General features: G+C 35.3%; 1 protein-coding gene across 1 annotated transcript; it reads right to left on the bottom strand.

The window, feature by feature from the left end:
- Positions 1-4,805: 4,805 nt before the first annotated feature.
- Positions 4,806-23,754, bottom strand: LOC142338516 (uncharacterized). The gene is made up of 4 exons (XM_075388300.1): positions 23,742-23,754; positions 21,401-22,056; positions 7,494-7,840; positions 4,806-5,085 (listed from the first exon to the last, which is right to left on the bottom strand). Exons 2-4 carry the CDS (start codon positions 22,053-22,055, stop codon positions 5,035-5,037), a joined length of 1,053 nt encoding a protein of 350 aa, XP_075244415.1. The 5' UTR covers position 22,056; positions 23,742-23,754; the 3' UTR covers positions 4,806-5,034.
- Positions 23,755-24,031: the final 277 nt, after the last annotated feature.

Here is a 24,031-nt window from a genome sequence, read left to right as displayed (position 1 = left end):
AGCTTGATGAACAGAAGGTGGATTAATCAAGTTGCATGCTCCAAAAAATACGTATTGCCAGAAGAAAAGTAAAAAGATTCTGGCGTCAATGCTTTCGATTGCCTAAACTTAAGGCACATGGAAAGGTAAGTTGAAAAAACTGGACTCTGAGAATTTCAAACTCAGTTGTCGCGGACCTTTGAAGCATTAACTACAGACTGGACTTCGCCTTCTTTCCAGCAAATCTCTCCTGAAGAAGAAAATGACCGCGTACAATCGTCTAGCTGCACACTGAGTACAATAGCAACAGCGGAAGTCAGGTTGCCCCTTGCAGAAAAGAAGCACAGGAACCTTAGAGGAGCCAAGAAGAGCTTGAGATATAGCAGAAAGTTTCCTTTCCTGAACGTATTGGAGCACGCAATAGGCTGTTTTAAAAAATACACTTTGAAAAATTAAATTTTGGATACCAGATTTCTTTTAATTAGTTTTAGAGATTAATTTTATCTTAAAAACTGAATAAATTACTTCACAAAACCGGGAAAAGTACTTTTTGCTAGATGTCGATAAATGTTATAAGTAGAGGTTCTGGTAATAGCTTTCCAAAAAATTGACAATTGTCACTGAAAAATGTTAGCTCGATAGGCTGCGTTATTTTTACAACGGCAAATAGCCGTTTGAGGCGTGATCAAAACATTAGTTGTTTTGCTTGCTCCTTTTGGATTCCATAAAGCATTGATAGTCAGTGAACATAATTTTAGCTTGAATCAACGTCAAAAAACTATCTTGACATTGACAAGACAATATCAGCATGAAATAACTGATGCAATAAGAAAAATTTGCGACTAAATTTTTTTCAATTCTACTTTTTTGAAATTTTTGGAAAAGCCATGACTTTGCTTATATGTGGGGATTTTCTCTTAAACGAAGTAACCTTATGTTTAGAATCAGCCAGTGCATAGATAATTTTCAGTACTATAGTTTTCAGGAATGTTACGCCACAAGGAGGCCCTCCAAATTGATTCTTGTAATTTTATGTGGTTTTGTTAAAACACAATGATGCAGTTTTGTTTTTTTAAAAAAAGTCCCAACAGCAAGCAATACAAATGCTAGGTGCCAAAAATTAAGAAAGCACAGCAATGTATTCTCTATTTGAAATTATCTGTCACTGTATTCCGATTGTTGATCAATTCAACTAAAACGAAAGTTCAGAGCATTTGCAGATACAGTAGCGTTGATTATTAAATTCTTATGTTACACTATTTTTCAAGCTGGATTGACCTACAGGACTTGATATGCGACGGAATTTTTCCATGTGTACAATTTTTTTTCAATTATTGCAGCATATATAAAACTTGATAGCAAAAACACCTTCAAGGAAACAAGGTGAGTTCAAATTTTGTGAAAAAGTACAAATTTATATTCACTTTTTTCTTTTTCGAACAAAAATTTATGTTTTTGATTAGAGAAACAACGCATTTTTCTGTAGAAAATGTTGTCAAATTTTGATTCATTTACAATAAGACAAAATCTGACATTTGTAAGAGTTGAAAAACGTTCACGATAAAAAAATAGCTAGTATTGTCTTTTTGATCGAAAAAGTGCTCTCAACTTAGGTGGATCTTTTACTATTAAAGTAATCTGCAGTCTTGCTGCCAATACAAAAAAAATGCTGCAAAAATACTGTATATGAGCAGCTGGGACAAATGTCAACTAAGACAAATGTTTCAGTATGGAATTTTGGTATTGTCAACTAAGACAAATGTCAACTAAGACAAATGTTTCAGTATGGAATTTTGGTATACGGATGTTGTAGTTTTAGTAGTCTTTCTGCAGTTTTGGCTCTGCAGAAAAAGAATTTGAAGTTTATCTTCTTCAGAATACGGTGCGACTCTTCTACGGACCTGTTTGTTAATAATAGAATCTTGACCGTGTACGAACTCCATTTGTATGAGCTACTAAAGTTTGTGCTGCGATCCCGCTGGGGATTACATTCGGAGTCGTATTTAAATGAAATGTCTGTTTATGAAAAACCTAATATTACCAGGCATTCTAATACGGGATTTTTGAAAGTGCCATCATACAGAAAAAAAATTGAAAGGAATTCTGTTAAGTGCCGTGCAATCAATTTATATAACCTTCTGGTAGATTCAACTGTGTTTCCTAGTGATATTCGATTGTACAATGCTTCAAATATTCTTAATTTTTATCAAAAAATGAAAAACAGTTGTTTGGTCGATAACCCTGCTTTAGTTCAACTTATATTCGCAACCTAAGTTCCCATGGGAAAGTTACCCCCCTTTGCCTGCATGCTACACGAGTACCCAACTGAGGTTGGCTTTCTCGTGAAAAAAATGACCCTTCTATTTTTCGAGATATCGACGTTTTTGTGATTTTTTTCCGTTTTCAGTCAAAATGAGCCTCCACGACACGTAGAATGTTTTTTTTGAAAAAAGTTTTTGTCACCCCTTTTCGTCATACCTTCACCTGCGCCAGAGTCTCTTGTGTGTTCAATGTAGCGCTACTTGCTGCAATTTTTTTCATTGTTTTGAATTTTACCAAAAAACTTGGTATATAGTTATTTTGATTTAATACTATTTGGTTTATTATCCCGTAGAGTAGGCTGTAAAGAGGATCCGTTGATCCCGTTGCCTGTCCTTTTCAAGTCTTATGCTTTAGCTTGTTATTCGTTTCTGTAGTGTCTTCATAATATTTTGCTAAATTTTCATTATATGTATTTGTTTTGCACTCGGAAAAATATATTTTTCTTTGAATTTTACCAAAAAACTTGGTATATAGTTACATATGAATTTTCTTTTTGATTTAATACTATTTGGTTTAGTACCCCGTAGAGTAGGCTGTAAAGAGGATCCGTTGATCCCGTTGCCTGTCCTTTTGGAGTCCTATGCTTTAGCTTGTTATTCGTTTCTGTAGTGTCTTCAAAATATTTTGCTAAATTTTCATTATATGTATTTGTTTTGTACTCGGAAAAATAAATTCTTCTTCGTTTTCTAACATAATCTGCAGTCTTGTTGCCAATACAAAAAAAAATCCTGCAAAAATACTGTATATGAGCAGCTGAAAAATTTCAACTAAGACAAATGTTTTTAAAGAGACAGTAACATTCCAATAACATTGTTGTATTTTTTCAATGCCACTAATAGAAAAGCACTCCAGGATATTATTTTATTTTAAAGAAATCAGGTTCTTCATGTAATTTGTTTTTCGCAAAACCTGTATTCTCCGAAACCTTTTATTGGATTTCAAGCATGCTACAGATTTTCTTACTACCTTAAAATATACTTGCGAGTCGAACAAACACAAGAGCTGACGAAATAACTCCTGATAGGTTTTGCCGAAAACTTATTGATATAAATCGCCATCGTCAATAGATCTGGTATGCTAAATTAAAGCGAGAACAGATGGTTGTCTTGCAAGATCATGCAAAACAAAAGCTTATTTTTCCGAATCTTTCAAGACGAGCGTCAATCTTTCAAGACTCTTGCAATTCCATTCTGTTCGTGTTATGCACACATTGTTTCTAACTCAGGCATCAATTTTTGTTCGGCGAAAAAATTTCCCGCGATTTACTTACATGTATTCAAACAGACAATTTCGAAAAAAACGGGGCTCAATATATTAGTTTTAATGAACAAAAAAAAACAAATTTTGTGCTCTTCCATTAAAAAACACTAAAGCAATTTAAAAAACCTCAAATTTCCGTTATTCTTTATATTCACGATAAACACATCAAATTTTCCTGCTTCCATTTTGTAAAACATTCTACAGCTCTATAACATTTTTATGTCTTTTAAATTTTTGTTGTTTGTTTTCATCTATCTACTACAATTCTTTACTGTCAAAATATAAATACTATGTTGAACTAATTCTTATTTTTTTAGCACAGAAAGTAAATAATTGTAGTGCTTATAGATGCTTGCCCTAATAAAAAGTGATGCTGGAAGGCACACTTAGAGTCAAAGGCTAATCAAGCTCTAATTTGTTCAGACGATTTGCATGTTTGTAAATTCAATCTTTATCTTGAAAGATCCTGTCAGATGATTGGCTTTCTCGCACAGTTTTTCAGAACTTGGGAATTAAGTCTTGAAAGACAATGAGTCATTTTCCAAGGCCTTGAAAGTTTCTTGGAAGATCTTGCAATAAAACCAATTGGAGTTGACTTAAGCACAGAATTCAGGAAAATCGATATTTTTGTCCCAAATGATTTTCCCTGTTACTGTTTTTATGCTTCTCCCAGCAGATAGACCAGTTTTATTATTGTTGAAAAGAAGTTCAAATTGTTTACAAAACGAAATCTTTTTGAAATCGTGTAAAGACAATACATTAGTTTGCTCATATCGTGATATATTAATACAAGAATCGGGGTGAGATATGAAAACCTTGACTGTGTTGATTTACACTTTTTATACTGCATCTGGTTTTCCCGATGAATACTGGTAAAAACAAGCTTTATATATAAGTTTCCGCAATAGTGCTGAATAAAGGAAAATACAATTCGTTAACTAGAAAACTAAAATCAAGTTTCACGAAAGCAAAATTAAATTTTCAGACGACTTTTTAGAAACAAAAATGCAAAAACACTTATCTCATTTTTGAATAACAAGTTCACTATTATCTTGAAGTACAGTTGAAGACAACCTTTACGTTACAGAATCATCTATTATGAGACAGATTGGACGTTTAGATAAACAGCGCGATCGCAAATGGTGACAACGCACTGAAAATCAAATAAACTTGTTGATATCTTAGTTCAGAGAAGTAGAACACCTTTTGATATGATGTCACTCAACCTTCACAAAAAACGCCACTGCTGAACAATTTGGATTCAAATACAAAACTGAGTATAATAAACAGAAATTACCACGTGGTTTTTAAATTATTATAAAGTAGCAACAGAGAGATTACTATATACGCCTGTTGACATTCAGAAAAAAAGTTGTATATATAGTGTATATTAGTGACATTTTATTCACAATTTTCCGTACGGTACTCGATGAGCTGTTCGAAGAACCTGTAACAGTTTCTCTTGTTTCCTGCTCACAATGGATTCTTTTTCCACCATGATATGTCTTTTGGCCAGTTGTGAGCCTGTCATGTCGAATTAAAATGATACACAACATTTAAACTGTTTCCTTTTTATGTTTTTTAAGTTCACGGTTTGCAAATTTGTCGTAGTCCACTGCAAAACTATGCAAGAATTGCAACAAATGTTGAAAAAATAAATCATATTTGTTCAAAGCGAGTTTTACAAATAGATTCGTCCATTTATAAATAGGTTGCTTTAATACGGTGTCTGAAACAGCGCGTTCTTCAGTATCATTTTGAAAATTTAAAATCATAATGAATCGCTAACAGGGTTGATTTAGCAGTTTGATTACCAAAATGGCTCTCTATTACCTCTATTTTTTCTTAATCATCATATGGTTTTGATTTCTCTCACATGGTAAATACGAGCCACATTTTAATTCATCTTATATCGTAATAATGTCTCGAAGGCGGGAAAGATAACAGCAAATTCAATTTAAAATGCTCTCCACGACGTTGCAGAAAATGCCCTCTACTATTAAATTTACAAAACGAAATACGCTTATTTATCTTATTAAACTTATACATGCCTCCTAAATCTGCCAAATTGACCCTGGAAACGAAACGTCGCGTGGCTTTCTCGATAAAAATTTTCTTTGTGAAAAGCTTTTTGGTGAACAATTTTTGAAACAAGAAAACCTGTTCTTAGACTACGGCGTATAACATCTCCCTATAAAGTTATTGAATGTTATAAAAAAGTATCATATTAATACCCTGAAATTATATGTAAGTATCAGAGAGAACTGCATTTATGAAGAAAGAAAAAAATAGCTTCAATTTGACTTGGAGCCGATAACATTTAGTTACCAGATTCGACGCCACAACAGATTACTCAACACTTTCCACTATTTAATATTAGGTTACCGCTGGGATTTGAGTTAAAGTTTTTTATTTAAAAATTTCAGTCATTTAACCGGTAACAACCCTAGGCGAGGCCAAACGATGATCTTTCAAGATTCTCGCGAGCTCGTTGCGGTCGAGTTTTTTTTCTCATTCTAAGGAAAAAAGTTCAAACTATATGCAGGTAGCTCAGCGGATATATTATACAACCCCTGAAAATCTTAGACACGTGACGTTTTTCAGTTTTTTATGACATACGAAATCAGTTGTTTCAAATATAAAAATGTTAAAAATAAAAAAAATTGAAATTTCAAATCTAAATAGAAAACACAAAATTGCATTTTTTATTGTTATAAGATTGTGAACGCTGAGCTGCACAAATTAGCAAATCAACTCAAGGCCAAGCCAAGCCGTGAAGTCAGAACAGCATGACAAGCAAAATTGAATGCTAGATTCTATCGAAGCCAAATTGATTTGTTCACTTTTGTCAACACTTATACTTATCAACTATTATTAGTACGTGATTATCATACAACGTGTTTGTCCTTATTTTTGAAAAAAAAACTATGAAAAAAGCTAACTTCTCGTCATATGCTAATCAGGCTTAAATTGCTGACTAATGGGGAAAAGGATTTTGCAGTGTTATTAATCTAGATTGCTTATATAAGATATATTGCTTGAAAATCAGCTCGAGCCCTGAATGCGGTGAACTATTGAAAAGTCAAGCGTTGAAGATTTTATTTCTCCTGCTTTCAATATTTTTTTCCGGGTCACATTTACCTCGGGCACCTTATCCCTGGTCTGAAATTACTGTTTTTCATTGCGCAAAAAAACATTAACTGCGGGTTATTCTCAAACCATCCTATTCTGCAGAACTGCGAGATCCAAACCAGCTGAGCTGAATATGTAAATCTTTTTTGTTAATATGTTCTCCGTGCAGTCGTCTAACAGTACCACCAATTTTTTATATATACTAATATATACTAATATATACCGAATTTTATATATACAAATTTTTGACAGTGTTGTCCACTTTTGTATTTTACTAAACAGAAAATGTAGTCCATACTTACTTCTGATTTACCCCCTAATTGGTTAAATAGGTGATTTGTCCAATCTTGAAGTTATTGGAAAAATCAACTATGCATAGTTTCAGCGCTCTCCAGACCATGCAATTCAGATCTTGTAAGCCAACACTACTTTGTATTTGTTATTGAAATTTCGTTTTGGGTAGACTAAAACCTTTAGACTTCCCGGGTTCACGCCTCGACTTATGAAAAGACCATGGTCGACCGAATACAATCCTCGGCTCATGAAATGACTATCCTCGACCTTATCTGAAAAGACCTTATCTGGACCCATGAAAGACCTTATCTGGACCCATGAAAAGACTTTACCTCGACATTAACTAGGAGCTGGACCGTGTATTTATAGTCAATATTGTACCCCCTACTAGAATTATAAAGTCTTTTCATAAGTTGAGGTCTAAGCCTGGGTTGTAATGCTAAAAATTTCTGAGTTTCATGGTCTGTGAGCTTGATTTATTTATTTTAAATATTGTGTATCATTACGTTTGATATTTTTTGTCGTTTTCCACTGATTGATGTTGGGTAAAATTTACGTCCCATAAGTTCCAACATTTTACGAATAGCCTGCTTCCTTGGCTGGTCCTCTGGTTTTTCTGATCGGAGCGTATCTGCCATAATCCGAAACTCCATAGTGAAGAAAGGAATGTCAATTTGTTCTAGAAAGTTCTGACCACCCGTTATTGCATAGGGTTCTGCCTCTTCGATGTCCATTTTGATTATGACTTCAGATATGTTAAGTCGCTTCAAAGTCGGCAGAAAATCATCCAGGGTGGCAATCTTAATGCCATTATTTTGGGTGCAATTTGGGTCTTTTATCAGTCGTGTAGCACCTGAAAAGAAATCATTTTTGAACACATAACTTTAATGTAGTGAATGATAATTAATATATAGGTGTAATAACAGTTATAAAATAGTGAAAACAGATAAATCGCAAAGGAAACCAGTTTACACTTTTGCAAAAAAATTTACTGCAAAATTTTCTTATACAATAATGAACATTTTTCGCATGGATTTTCTTTTCGGTTTATTCGATCAGAACTGTATTGCTTTTTTCCTATTACTGCGCATTTACAGTTAATCGCCCAATTTAACGACTCTTTTCACTTCTAATTTTGTGTGCTTATATTTTCCCCTCCTACTCATGCTAAGCAAGCTCAGCTTCAATATCATTGGCCTTGATTTCCTTCGTGAACACATCCTCATCCACTGAAAACAGGAGCGAGCTTCACGACAAGCCTCTTGTAGAGTACGTCCATCGTTAGGACGATTGCAGATTGAATTGCGCAGTAGCAACACTCGATAGTTTTTGTAAGTAACTCAATCAAAGTTGTGATGCCGTCGTTTGTCACTCTCTTAAGTCAAGAAAATAATATCACCTTCAGTCACGTTTTTGCTTGATTCGCATTCCCAATTCTGCCGATTATTCAAAATTGACAGATAATTTTTTCCAATTTATACCAGATGATATTGGATTAGGCCTGCGTTTTGTCGAAGTAGCCGCCGATAACCATAAGAATTTTTGTGAGTGGTAACTATAGCAGAAAAACATTTGGTGTGATTTGGAGTGATGTCTTCCAAATCGTTTCCATCACTTATTACTTGGGTCTATGGTCTGGCATTCAAGGTTTGGTCAACATGACACATTGTGGTTAAAAGAACATCTTCCGTAACTGATCGGATCCCCAACTCACCCTACGTTGTTTTCAAGCCTCTTCTAACCAGTCGTTCTCACAATACTCTGAAGTGGGTACTCTGGGGTGAAAAAAGTAACATCTGAGCCCTTGTTGAACTAAATGTTGTTCAATCTTTTCTTTATTGTGTCGATTTGAAGCAATCAGTTTTCTCTCTTTCTCTCTGATTTTCTTATCGCTTTGTTTCTTTGTCTGAATAACCTCATAAATGAGTTCAAACAACAGTCAGTGTCCAATTAGGGTGGTATTTCTAATTGCACGGCTCTTACTCTTAGACACGTGAACAAACAATAGCATCGCTTTTCTTTTCTGTGCCCAATTCTCACTTGAAGGGCAGAAGTAGTCTACTGCAACATTTGTAAAAGCTGCTAAAGCAAAAGTACTTGCTGCAAATAAGATATCCATCACAAGACTCATCGATTGTGCGCTGCCTCAACGTATCTTTTTTATTGAAAGCAAAGCTTTTCTTACACCAATTATCCGGAACTGCTGCTGAATTATGTTTCTCATATGCTGAGTTCCTTCAGAAAAAATGCTTTTGTGCTCGTTACGCATCAATAAATTAACAAATTGATGTTTCCAATGTGAAATTACTAGGTGCTTTGCACTGAATTATGTTTCAGTTTTTGCCTCAAAAATCTAAGTTCCTTTTTGTCATTGAATGATGAAATCTGTAAAATCTTGCTGTTTTTAGATACTCTTTCCAGCTCTAAAAGATTTCAGCTGTTCGGCAAACTGTTCCTGTGCAAAGATAAAAAAGTTTTTCTTTCCCTTCTCTCTTTGATCAATACAAAATATTTTCGTAGAAGGTTTTTCTTTACTTAATTCCTGCTTGACGCCTTGAGTCTCTCATCATACGCCAATCGTTTTCCTTGATTTCCTCATCATTAACTGCTCTCTTGCCATGTGAAAAAGATTGGAAATATAACCGACATATTTCCACTGTTGCAAATTCGTTTTGTGCATTATCTAAGCCAGTCAATTGGCCACAAAGAACTGCTATTTGCGATGAAAGCTATGTATGCTTTTCAAAACTGTGGTTGAGTCCGAGCAGGAACTGCAACTGTGTATCTTGATCCCGTTGTTCTGGACAATCTTATCTTTCAATCTCAAAGCCATGATCTCTGCTAGAAGTTCTAAGCGTGGCATTGAAATATGCCTGATCGATGCTCTTCTGAAAGTTTAAACTAAAAATGCTATATCAGATAAAAAATTTTTGGTTGCAAACAAAGATCTGCTACCGCGCACATCGTGACTTCAGATGATTTAGCAAACAATTGAATTTTTTCTTCAGTGTATTGAAGTGTCTTCTGTCTATGCTGGTTTAAGCTACAAAAAAGAGGTTTTCTTCCAATTTAAGAATTCTGTTTTTGAACCGGCTCAAATTTGCTGTCCCAATGTTTTTCCAAGTTTAGTCTCAATGTTTATCAGGATTCATTTCATGTGAATTGCGATTGGAGCTAAAACTCCATGTGGGTTGAATGCTGAAGACACAATAGACAAGATTTTCTGCTCGGTTAAAGGAGCCTCAACTTGTTTGTTGGTACCTCTGCATACCTGACAACTATCGTCAGCAAGATCAAATTGAAGGCCAAGTACAGATGACTTGTATGTGTTTAGATAGAGGTAACCTCGATTGGTTTCGTTCCGTTTTGTTTGTGTTTAATTCAACATGGTTGTGGATCTTTTCTTCAGCTCAAATCCATGTTTTGAGTGAAGAGGTATCTGAATTAAAACAATGATATTTTTTTCTTTGTTTCTACTTATTTGATTAAATCCTTCTAAAAATGTTTCTGAACTGCTTTTGCTGCGACAGGAAATTAGTCATCATTATCGATTCCAAAGCATAGTTTCAGCACATAATTTGCGCAAGTTGCGGAACTCTTTGCGCCCACTACGGTCCGCCGATACCCGTAAACTTGCACGACTTTGTTTGTTATTATTCTTCAAAGAAAACTCAAGGTGGTACTCTCCTCATTTGCTGAAACAATGGTTCAATATCTGCTGTGAGGGCGGGGCTAATGGTCCTTCAAAAAATTTCAGAATTTTTAAATACAAACCATGCAGTCAATAAGATCTGGCCAGTAGCTTGTCATTCAATCACACTTTATTATAAGCAGCCTTGGTCTCAAGGCAAACTTTGTCGGGCTACTTTAGATCTAGCACTGGATGTAGTGGCAAAAACATTTCATTTACACAAGACTTTTGGTTTCTGATTAGCTCAGTACTTTCACAAAATTTTTTTCGACGACTCTATCTATTTACTAGTACACAATTCTTCCAGGTTTCTGTTCCTATGTAACCTCCTCTACAAAGAGTGGAGCTGTCAAAATCTGGTATGTTATTATTTGTTAGGATGGTTAGGTACTTGTTTAGTCCAGAGCCTGTAAGCTTCGTACTACTCGTCTCTACACCATGTTGTGTTCTCTAAAATCCCGTGAACTTTTTCTCGGTCTTCGAGTGACTGACCACATTTTCATGGAAGCATAGATCTCTATGTCCCAACAAATTTGACAATTTTCCGCAACTCCCACATTTTCTGACAAACACTTTGCTATTTCTGTCCTGTCATTGAGCCACTGACTAACCACCATTATTCAGTTAGGATAGCAACAAGCTCACTTCGCGTTTCTATTTTATAGCAATCTGATCGTTGCATTTTGTAGACATCTTGTCCAGGGACGATAAACATTTCTTTTTAGTTGAACTTTGTTTTCAGGAGGAAACCTATATGGCTGCTGAATTTTTCTTCAGATCTTGCAGTCATAATAATTTTTGTTCCTCATTAAGATTGCCGGTTTGCAATTGCAGTCTTTTATGTTATCAGAGCTTGCGCTCTTTGTATTCCAGCTGAGTTCAAAGCGAAATCCAATCTGCGAGCCTGTAGTTGTTCTTTGACATTTAGTCGATGAAAGATACCATTGCCACTGTCCACTATTGAGGAACTTGTGCGCTTGCAGCCTTTTGTGACAGCTCCGAACCGATACTGGAACTATCTTGAGAAAACTGGTGGCTTTGCTTCTCTTGCAGGATGTTGATTCCGAAAGCTTAGTTGCTTTCGTCCATTTGGCTATCTGAGTGCAGCAGTATGTTGTGTTTCTTTGTTACATCAATTGATACCACACGCTCGGACTTTGAAATCTTTGGTTGCGTGTCTTTTACCCCAAGCATCCGTAACCACGGATGCCTTAATACTTCGGAATACCGATCTTGCTTGCTCATACTCTTGAAAAAAGGACAACGCTAAATTTTTTGATAGCCCTAAGCAAGAAAACATTGATCGCTTGTGGTTGTCTACAATTCATTTAGTTTCGATATCGTACTGAAAATTGATGTCTTTGAGGGTAGATGTTGTTCTTTATGTTGGGCTGGTCTTCATTCTCGCGTTCTCCTTTGAACGCCGAAACTTTTTCGTAAACAATCGGCAACCAAGATAGCCAATTTGCACACTCGATTATATTGGGCCATTTATCGCCCTTCTCCACAACACAGAACCACCACTTCTCTTTTGGTAGCTGGTCAACTGCCAATCACAATGTTGAATTGATTATTGATCGCCAACTTGTTTGCACTCTCTGAGTACGTTCAAGAATCCAGAAAGCATGACCAAAGAATATATCCAGCTTGCTGAATCGCGTGCTTTTATTCGATTAGTGTTACTTACTTTTTCGGGTTGCGCCTCGATGATGACATATGGTCTTCAAACTTCTTCTCAATGATGTTCGAGGCAGCATCGTAAAATTTCCCGCAGTATCCTATTCCTAAGACTGCCACTTTTGTTTTTCTCCTTGACTGGCTTGTTTTCTGTGAGTTTGGACTTAGGCGTTTGTTTATGGTATCTGTAATTGCTTGGGTGGTTTCTCTTCTAAGAGGTGATTAGTTTGTTCTTAATCAGATTTAAGTTACTTAAGTAAAAAATTTTAAACTAACAAAATTAGGGCCCATCTGAATATTTAACTACTTTGTAGCCGAGTGTATGCTTAGCCTCAAATTCTTCTATCAATCTTCTTGTCAAGTTTTTCGAGTAAAAACCGGTAGAAATGTTGTTAGCTTTTAGCTTGTGTCGAGTTTTCCACATCAGCCATCTTAATGAACTGCACTTATTGATTTGCCTCGTTGGTGTTTGGATGAGCGCTTGGCACTTCGGTAAACAGTTTGGACAGCAGTTTGCTTTCTTCTGGCCGGGTCGGTGGATTAACTGTAACGGTTGCTGCTCTCCCAAAAGAATGTAATTGCTTGGGTGGTTTCTCTTCTAAGAGGTGATTAGTTTGTTCTTAAACAGATTTAAGTTACTTAAGTAAACAATTTTAAACTAACAAAATTAGGGCCCATCTGAATCTTTAACTACTTTGTAGCCGAGTGTCTGCTTGGCGTCAAACTCTTCTAACAATCTTCTTGTCAAGTTTTTCAAGTAAAAACCAGGAGAAATCTTGTTAGCTTTTAGCTTGTGTCGAGTTTTCCACATCAGCCATCTTAATTAATTGCACTTATTGATTTGCCTCGTTGGTGTTTGGATGAGCGCTTGGCACTTCGGTAAACAGCTCTGAGAGCACTTTGCTTTCTTCTGGCCGGGTCGGTGGATTAACTGTAACGGTTGCTGCTCTCCCAAAAGAATGTAATTGCTTGGGTGGTTTCTCTTCTAAGAGGTGACAAGTTTGTCCTTAAACAGATTTAAGTTACTTAGATAAACAATTTCAAACTAACAAAATTAGGGCCCATCTGAATCTGTAACTACTAGGTAGCCGAGTGTATGCTTAGCCTCAAATTCTTCTATCAATCTTCTTGTCAAATTTTTCAAGTAAAAACCGGTAGAAATCTTGTTAGTTTTTAGCTTGTGTCGAGTTTTCCAACATCAGCCATCTTAATGAACTGAACTTATTGATTTGCCTCTTTGGTGTTTGGAGGAGCGCTTGGCAATTCGGTAAACAGTTTGGACAGCAGCTGGCTTTCTTCTGGCCGGTTCGGTGGATTAACTGTTACGGTTGCTGCTCTCCCAAAAGAATGTAATTGCTTGGGTGGTTTCTCTTCTAAGAGGTGATTAGTTTGTTCTTAAACAGATTTAAGTTACTTAAGTAAACAATTTTAAACTATCAAAATTAGGGCCCATCTGAATCTGTAACTACTTTGTAGCCGAGTGTATGCTTAGCCTCAAATTATTCTATCAATCTTCTTGTCAAGTTTTTCAAGTAAAAACTGGTAAAAATCTTGTTAGCTTTTAGCTTGTGTCAAGTTTTCCACATCAGCCATCTTAATGAACTGCACTTATTGATTTGCCTCATTGGTGTTTGGATGAGCGCTTGGCACTTCGGTAAACAGCTTGGACAGCACTTTACTTTCTTCTGGCCGGGTCGGTGGATTAACTGTAACGGTTGCTGCTCTCCCAAAAGAATGTAATTGCTTGGGTGGTTTCTCTTCTAAGAGGCGATTAGTTTGTTCTTAAACAGATTTAGGTTCTTAGATAAACAATTTTAAACTAACAAAATTAGGGCCCATCTGAATCTTTAACTACTTTGTAGCCGAGTGTATGCTTAGCCTCAAAATCTTCTATCAATCTTCTTGTCAAGTTTTTCAAGTGAAAACCGGTAGAAATCTTGTTAGCTTTTAGCTTGTGTCGAGTTTTCCACATCAGCCATCTTAATGAACTGCACTTATTGATTTGCCTCGTTGGTGTTTGGATGAGCGCTTGGCACTTCGGTAAACAGTTTGGACGACAGCGGTTTGCTTTCTTCTGGCCGGGTCGGTGGAATAACTGTAACGGTTGCTGCTCTCCCAAAAGAATGTAACCAGGAAAGCTTAACACTGCCCAATTCCTTTCAGCAGTTCGAAATCTTTGATCTGTTTATGCAAAAATATATAAAAAAATAAGTAGGGTTTTTGTTCTTCGTCCTCACAAATTGAAAAACCAGAAGCTGGGGTATGTAACATTTGAAATGCAAGTCATGTAGTTCGAAGATACAGGACAAAGTAACATCTAATTTACTGCTCAAGAATAATTTTTGGTACAAGACACAGTGTGAATTTACTGATCAAGAGTTTTCAAAGTACAAGGCACCATAAAACGTTATATGCTGCTCAAATCAGCTTATTCTGGCATAGTTTGGCTGAGTTATAGAAAGAAAGCCGCTTGCTAAGGCGAATTTTCTGGATTGCTTGTTGGGTTGCTATTGTTATTTCCTCTTTTTATTCCTTTTTCTCACGTTACAAGCTATAATTCGAACTAGAACTTTAAGTAGTTGCTATGACAACAAAGATAGATAAAAATGAACAACTAATACGAAAAAAGTTTGCTCTTCTCAGTTTTCGTTCTTCTATTTTTCCTCCTACCCATGCTCCACAAGCTCAGCTCCCAGACCCAAGTAGAGTCCAGTAATTTAACTGTCATTTTGACACTCGATTTCTGTCAGAAGGCCTGTTATTCTAACATGTTTTACCTGATAAAACGTTGCTTTAACAGATTCTGTCAGATCATCATTTTCTGCAGAATCTAGCAAGATAGCAAGTTTTCTGCCAGAAACTGGAAGATTCGTACAACCTAACCATACTGTATTGACTAGGGTTCACTTGGTCAGGAATTTGTGAGGTCAAATCTTTTTGATTTGGTGCGCCTTTGATCCTAATCCCATGGAAAGAAATGCTTCCTGGAGTAGAAAGGTGTCACGTGCCAAACACAAATGACTGCGCGTCAAATGATTGAATAAATTCTGCTGTATTGCTGTCCAGATGAAATTATAATGGAAACTGTTTCTACACCTCCTGCACCGCCTTGCCATTATACTCCATTTCTTGTGTTGAATCATGTGTTCTTAGTTACCATCGCTCTATCGTATCGTCTTGCTTGTGCCAATTAGTGGACCAGCGATTTGACGTACGAAAAATACTCTCATTTCTAAGCTGGAAAAAATGTGAACTGGGCTTTATTAATAGCAAATGTGGATAACATATCCGTACGCATTGCGTTTGCAACCCCCCCCCCCCTGCTCGCACGAGTTCAAATCTCATGTTTGCCCAGTTACGTAGCCAGATCTCAATTGCGTGTTGAGTTGTTTGTTCTGAGTTAGTTCTGAACTGTGACAGCGTGATAGTAAAACTCTATAAAGCCTAATCAGATGTCATTCCCGAGCTAAGATTTAAACAAATGAATGCAATCACAATAACAGATAATTGAATATAGTCATGTTTAAATGATTTCTTAGTTATGTTACTAGAGTCATGTTACTGTTTCTTCGTTTTTGCAAGCATTTTTAAACTTTTGGTTAAATATGCTATTTATTCAAGAAGAACAACAAGCTACTGTTTATATTACCAGAAAACGGACAAAAACTTAGTCTAATTGCAGCTTACAGCCATTATAACCTGCACTCATAATGGGAGGCCCAAAATTGTTAACCTGGTCATACCAGTTTTTCTTGCACACCCGACAGAAGCTTCTCAATTATTTTTAATCAGAATGGTGCCACAAATTGGCAGGTAAATTGATTATAAATTGCAGGTATATTTACCTAGAATTAGCGAGTAAATTGTTCTTTACTGCAACTTACCTGCGAGAAATCCCTAATATCTGCAATTCTAGGTAAATATGCCTGCAATGTACCTAAAAATTGCAGTGTTATCCTCCTAGAATTTTACCTGCAAAAAAAATTCCAGGTTATTCTACCTGCAAATTGCATACACGGTTTGCAGGTAGAATTACCTAGAAAAAATTTTGCGGGTAAATTCTAGGTAAATTTGCTTACAAGATACCTAGAGAATTTGCCGGTATTTTCACCTAAAAATTACCTGCAAAATGAAATTTCTAGGTAATTCTACCTGCAATTTTTACAGACAATTTACAATTTTTACAGGTAGATCTACCTAGAAACAATTTGGCTAACACCGCAATTTCTATGTACATTGCAGGCAAAATTACCCAGAATTGCATGTCTTTGGGATTGCTTGCAGGTAAGTTGCACTAAAGAACAATTTACTTGCAAATTCTAGGTAAATATACCTGCCTTTTATAATCAATTTACCTGAACATTTTTGGCACCATTCTGATTAAGAATAATTGAGTAGCTGTTGTCGGGTGCGCAGAAAAACCTGGTATGACCAGGTTATCAATTTGCACATCCCATTATACTGTAACTAATTATGGGTCTCAGCTCGCTATGCACATAGTACACGACTTAAACAAAATATGAGTTCTGTTTTAACAACTTTCTACACCACTTTCCCGCCCCTTATTATCTGAAAAGTCAATTTTAGTCATGCAAACAATAATAAAAGTTGAGAGGAGCATGCCAAAAACTATTTAACGACAGAAATGATTATAGCTGATAGGGCATCATAATTTCTGCTGAAATTTTCTAATTTTGTGCTCCGTCTCACTTTTCTAACAATCTAATTCTTCATTGGGGAATATTATTGTAAACATCAATGAGAGTTTTTGAATGTTTTTTCAAGTCAAAATCTACATACCTATTATAAGATTTTTGTTTGAGTTTGCAGGTAAATTCTAGGTAACGTATTCTAGTTAAAATGCACATATCATTTTTGTAGGTAATTTTGCAGGTTATGTTACCTGCAAACTTGCTTAACTGCAAACGTTGCAGGTAAATTTACCTAAAAATTTTTTAGATTGCGGCTGGTTTGTATACAGATTTCACTGCAATCGCTAGTTTCACCAAGGGAAAACGTCTCTTGCAACGCTTGCGCTTCAACAGAAAAACCAAGAAGAATGGGGCTATTTTGTAAAAAAAAAACTTTTAGGAATTCGATCCCAGCTGTGTTTAAGTAGTCAAAATTATAGTGAAAAACCACATAATAAACAAAGTTTAGATAAATATGCCCGAAACAATACTTAGCTTAGCTGAAACGTTCGGGTAACTTTGCCTCATCTTACTAATATTTTTAGTTTATCCCAATTTTACCTAAAAACTATCTAAAATTTAAGGGGGCACCACCTGAACTTTAACCTCAATCTACCATTTCGGATATTTACCTTATGCATAAGTTAATATTTACCCTAAATTATAAGGTAAATCGTAAGAGCTCAAGCAAATTTTCTTCGATCATCAATGCAAGTTATCAAGGTACTGTTAACGTTCAATGCTCATGTGGTGACCCCATATCGGCAGTTAAAGGTGGTTTCTGTAATCAAGACAAGTGCGTCTTGGAAACTATTTTAGTTGAATAAATAAAAAAAATATTTAGGCAGTGGTCAGATAGACACTTACACTTTTTCAAGTAACCACTGACGGCGATGTTTTGTTTGCTTTCTCAATGGATTCTGGACTGTCAATTCTTTTTTCCTTCAGTGAAGGATAAAAATTTACTATAAACGATACGCTACAACAGTAAAAATTGAGCTAGATTTGCCTGAACGTCTTTAATGTATTTTTTTTCTTAACTCAATTTAAGGTAAAGTTCAATTCTTTTCAAGTAATTTCACCTTAACGTTTGTGAGTGCGTACACCTAACTCAGAACAACGCTTGCACAAGCAATTTTTTTATGGAATTTTCTGTTCACGAAGAATCTGGAAAAAAATTCTTCAATCTGAACAGACTAAAAGGACTTTTCAAAAATATTTACCTTTAATTTGAGACCTGAGGTCTACTGGACAATCTATGAATCAAAAATTTTCATGGTGTTCACATACAATCACAATAATCGAACATAATCACTATTTAGTAGTTCTGTCTCGACAGTTTTTTCAATTCCAGAAACAAGAGTTGTTTGTTTTAATTTTTTTAAGTTTAGTTGATGGCAGTGTAACTTTAAAGTTCATTATTATTGGTTAAATTATAACCACATTTAGTTATGGGTTAAACTAAGTTTGGGTATATTCAATTACCTTACATTACGACGCAGAGGTATACCCAAATCGTCACGGGCAGATATGCCCGATGCGTGTATCTCGTGTTCGTTTTTACTATGTTAATACATTGAAAATGGAACAATATTGCGGAAAAAAGCTACTTTAGCAGAAACAGGCAAAATGGAAGGGAAATTAGCAACCCGTGTTCGCAAAGGAGTCCTAATCCTAGCCGCAAAATTCAAGTGCAAACTTTAAAACCTATTTTTCGCACGACTTGTATCACGCATCTGCTCCATTTATGTATCGATTTTCCACACGCAATGTAGCTCGATTTCGCATATAATCCGCAATTAAGCCTAACTTTTTTACTACTTATTTAATTGCGCCTCAATTACTACTGCTAGTAGTTCTCTTTTACTACTTGATTACTACTTATAGTACTTTAGTACTGCTTATTACTACTTATTAGTACTATTTATTACAACTTATTTAAATCGGCCAGTCCCACATTGATATACCAAGCCTTTGATGTGCGAGAGATTTTCCGGAAAAAAATCAGTTTTTGATGTTGCTTGTATTTGAAGCACTTTAAAGCTTTGAAAGCTTCAATTAAATCTGTATTACAGTGCTTATTGCATGCTCAAAATACGCGCGAATAATAGATACCTAAATTGAGCGGAAACGTGCTGAACCTACTTTTCGTTCCGAATGATCTTTTATTTCGCAAAATTGGCGGAACCCCTATTGCGAAAAGTAAGATACAAAGGATGTCTCCTAAATTCGTTTATTGTATGTATCTAATTTTCGAGCCAATTTTACAAAAGGCGGAATTTTTGGGGTATACCTCTGCGTCGTAATGTACACGTTGCAGACTATACTAGTATGAATTTGCGTGTTTAATGCACATCTTGTAAGAATGTAAGATTTTGCAGGTCGGCTGTTTAAAGTTAAGATTCTCACAAGTTGGTTGCAGTTGGGTTTTGCTACCATTGGCTGCTCTTAGAGCACGGCCTTTATATGATGCCAGACTTGCCTGCTGTTTTTGGACTTAAATTTGTTCTTTCATTGCAATTAGCAATCCTAAATATCAATTTTGCCTATACACCCAACGGAATCCTAGTTGTTGCCTTTAAAAACATTACCTTAAAAATTGCCGTCATTAAACTTCAGTTTAGGCGAAACGTTTATTTGCCATTTCAGTCACAAATGTTATTACAATGACAGAATGAACACATATGAGATTATGGGATTTCTCCCAAAAATTTCTTTTAAGTCGAGTTGTAAATATATAAGAAACTATAAGTCAGCTGGTAAACTTCTAGGAACTTGGTGCATAATGTTTCCACACTGTTAGGGTCCGAACCGAAAATTTTAATGGAATTTTTGACAAGAGTTCTAAAAACGCAGTAAATGCAAAAATCAATCATTTTTAAGATAAAGAGCTACTACATGCTATCCTTGGCAAGTTTCACAAAAAATATTTTTCCTTTCAGTTTTCTCATTATGAGTTCTAATTAAAAGATGCAGTGTAAATTTTGACAAGTTTTTTGTCAAAAAACAGTCATTTCAGTTCCGTCTTTCCCCTGTAGAATGCACAAAATTATACGACTCTTTTCAAAAGTTCGCTCTAAAAAAGAGTTATTCTTCTCTGCCGTCCACAAAAAAAAACTGTTGCTTGATGTTACCGTGCCGTCTTCTTTGCACGCAAACATTATCCTTTATGCGGCTGAGAAGTCAGTTTACACATTTGAAGCAGCTGGTGGTCGATAGTTTATGGCGCATGAACAAAACTGTTCTCAGCAAGGTATTGCGTTCGTGCCATTGGCAGCGGAAGCATTAGGAGGTATGTCTTCATTTTCAAGCAAACCTTAAAACGAATAGCGTCACTTTCAGAAGACAAGACCTAACAGTGGGAGGGATTTTCCATTGTTTCTGCAGTCTCGCTCAGTCACTCTCAGTATTTGTAATTCGTGGGTCTGCGGTAATGTTGCTTGCCCGCGCGCCATAATAGTCTCGGATGTCTATACAGCAAAATAAACTTACCAAGGTAAAATGAAACACGCGTCTAACTAGAAGATATTATTATCATCTCCAGTCACGATTTTTTCTCACCTGAACAAGGTGGAGAGAATAGAAGCATACTTTTCATGTGCAAAAATGAAATCACCTGATTAAAATTGATTCATAAAACTGTTGATCAGCTGTTTCGATAAACATGGTTACAAAGTTAATTGTTAATTCAAGTTTGCAGTAAAAAAAATTCAAATGCGTCTGACTTCTAGATAGTTTATTTTCGAATTCGGGTTCTTCATTTTCTTTGTAATTGGTTTCTTCATGATTTTTGCTTTTTTAATACAAGCGTAAGGTAATAGGTGATTGTGAGTTAGGTGGGGACTTTGTGAATTAACAGAAAGTATTTTCTTTAAATTTTTGAACTCATGTCAATTTTTGCATTTTTAATGTATTTTGTTCTTACATCTATACTTACATCTATTAGTTTTTTTTTTTACAAAAGAGGTTTTGGTTACAGGAAATATAAGTTTAAATGCGGATTTCTGATCTTCGCCTTTTTGATTGAAGACAACATAGTTCAATCAACTAATTGTCGCCTTCTTCAAGCCTATTTCTGGCAGTGTTCAATCAAAATTTTCTTTTACTTAGAGGTTAGTTTTTGCACTCCAGGTTTATCTTCTTATCTCACTGTACAAACATCGGAACTTTTTGAGAAATTGTAACAATAGGGAGCTAAAAAAAATGTCCAAGGAATACTTTGAAAAAGTCTCTCACATGTTAAAAATTTAGCAGGCACACAAATTACTCATTGGTATCGAACACAAAATTTGCTATGAGGTTCAATTTTTTCTTAAAAAAATTAATGAACGAGATGAAAATACATGCCATATACCTTTGTTATCTCCAGATCCAAACAATTCCGGGTAGACGCAGCAATTTATATCCAAAAGTCCGTAAGGGTAAACCACAACCCGATCAAGTAAATGGTTCAGAGCCAATGAGTGTGATAAACTTTTCAACGTCTCTGGCATCGGTTCAAATGCGAACACGTTTCGACCCAAAATTCCCGCTGAAATTGTATATGCTCCAATATTTGCTCCAATATCCATAAAGGCCGCATTCGGAAATTTAGGAAAAACATCCTTGAAAAATTTCTTCTGCAGGTCAGTCTCATAATTTCCTTTTTTGGTTAATACTCGTGCTATATAATTATCTCCAGGTGCATAGCAAATAACAGGTGTTAAATGGGAATTTTTGGGAACCCATTTTTTAACATCTAATAAGTGATGACAATATTCATCCGCAAATGATCTATTTAGCTCATAGTTAATCAACGGTTTCATTTCATTATCGGGAAAATTTTTTCTCTCAGAGGAAAATGAAAGGGTATTAGATATTTGAGACAGATTTTGAGGAATGATAATTATGGGGAATTCATTGTACTCATTGTTGAAGAATAATGAGGAGTAAACAAAACAAGTTATTATAAACAACAGCGATGTCATCATAATAAGTAAGCATTGTTGATGATTGCGACAGGAAAACATTCTGGTGGCAGAAAAACAAAGCAAATGCCAACTTTCTTTAAATAAAATTCAAACCTTCTAAGTGTACCGATTACTTACATGTAGAGTTTTCTAAAACATAACGTCGCAAAAGTATCCTTTAAGCCGTCGTGGCAAATTTTGCCCTGACTAAAATCTGGGGTGCTGTGTTAATACATGAGGTTAACAAACTTTTGTGGATTTGGTTTACATGCGCAATATGCTCAAGGAAACACAAATTCGGGAGTCACATTCCTTTGGGGTTCCTCTGCGGCGTTATGAGCAACCCTAGTCCAAACGTAATGTCAAACTTAGGTCAAATTTGCAAAGTTATAAGATGTCAAATTTATAAAATTGTACTCAAATTAATGAGAGAATTTCCAAAAATTTACAAAATAATTTCCAATTAGCGAAACCTGTTTGCAAATGTATTACATTATTGTAAATCAATCATTACGTTGCCAAACCTACATTTTCAGCAAACAAATTTGCTAGCAAATGTCAGCATTGTCTGCCATGTTTTAAGATTAGGTTTTATAGGCTTTCGCAGACAACAGTGACAGTGAGGTAAACAATTTCAAATGTACTCAAAATTTGGAATATTTGTCACTGATATACACGATTGGTCATTTCTTATCTATTTGCGTTGAAATTTAGCCATATTTCTTCCACGCGAGAAGTGGTGACAAAACGTCGTCACTTATGTTCGCATACGCGGAAAAAGCTGATATTTAGGATTGGTGACGTAATGATTTGCAATATATTAAACACTTGGCCTCAACCGGGTGAACTGGGGATGGTTATCTTGTAAGATCTTGTAATGTTCTGTCAGAATCGTACAAGATGATTCATCACCTTTCGAGAGTTTCTGACAAATTCGTCTTACAAAATGCTCATAAGATAAACATTGGTCTTATATGGCTCTTACAAGATAAATCATCGTCCTACTTAAGTAGAATTTTGCAATGCTACTGTTCATCATTTAGCAACACACTGCGCGTAAAGCAATTTGGAGACGATGACGAAAGAACATGTAGTTTTTTTCAATAGCCTAAAACTTGAAAGAGTAAATATATATATATATATATATATATATATATATATATATATATGTTTTTGTTTAATACTTTAATACCCGGTATTAATTGGAAGGTACACTTCCTTGAAAATTAAAATTTTGAAACTGAGGATGCAAAATTTGTCATTCTAAAAAGCAATTGTCAATCAAATTAAAGCATAAAATATCACTCAATTACGTGCAACCAATTCTCAAAATTTCAATGCATTAAGTGAACAAAGTTGCGCACAAAAGAACCAATGAGAATGTACCTCAACGTGAACGAACTTGCAAGAATCTTGCAAGATAATCTTTTATATTTTAAGATCGTACAAGATAACCGTATTTCACAAGAATTATGTCAGAATTTATATAATAACCATCTTTTATGAGAATCTTGCAAGATCTTTCATGATAACCAGTCTCTCTCGCCCACGGTAGGTTTCAACAAGGGAAGTAAACAAAAACATCGGATAAACAACTGGCGTCGCTAACATTTCATCTCAGCACTGAACAATAATTTTTCATTCTGTAATTTATACGGTCAAGTCCTACGATCATGTCCAATTGTTTAATGATCATGAGTAAAAAACCATGTTTAACCGACATTCTCTGAATTTTCATATAGTGACCTGACTACACAGAAAACAATTTCAGGCTGAAAAAACGAGCTCAGAAAACGCAGTAAGATATAGTAGATTGATAAAGACTATGTGTTGAGCAAAGTTACTAATTAATGAATCATTTAAAGTCAAACCATTAGCACGCACAATTAATGGTGTTTACGCTTTAATCATTAGTCATATCGTAATTCTTGTTTGAAAAATCACATTCACATTTTTGTTTTGTCTCGAATGCTCAATAATGAAAAACGAGTTTGTCTTAGTTTGCTAGTACTCTGCTTCAATACGGATTTGGTGAA

The sequence above is a fragment of the Convolutriloba macropyga genome, chromosome 4 (assembly GCF_964194025.1).
Source record: "Convolutriloba macropyga chromosome 4, txConMacr16.3, whole genome shotgun sequence".
NCBI classification, from domain to species: domain Eukaryota; kingdom Metazoa; phylum Xenacoelomorpha; order Acoela; family Convolutidae; genus Convolutriloba; species Convolutriloba macropyga.
Note: the sequence above shows the minus strand (reverse complement) of the source record. Positions and strands in the feature narration are given on the sequence as shown.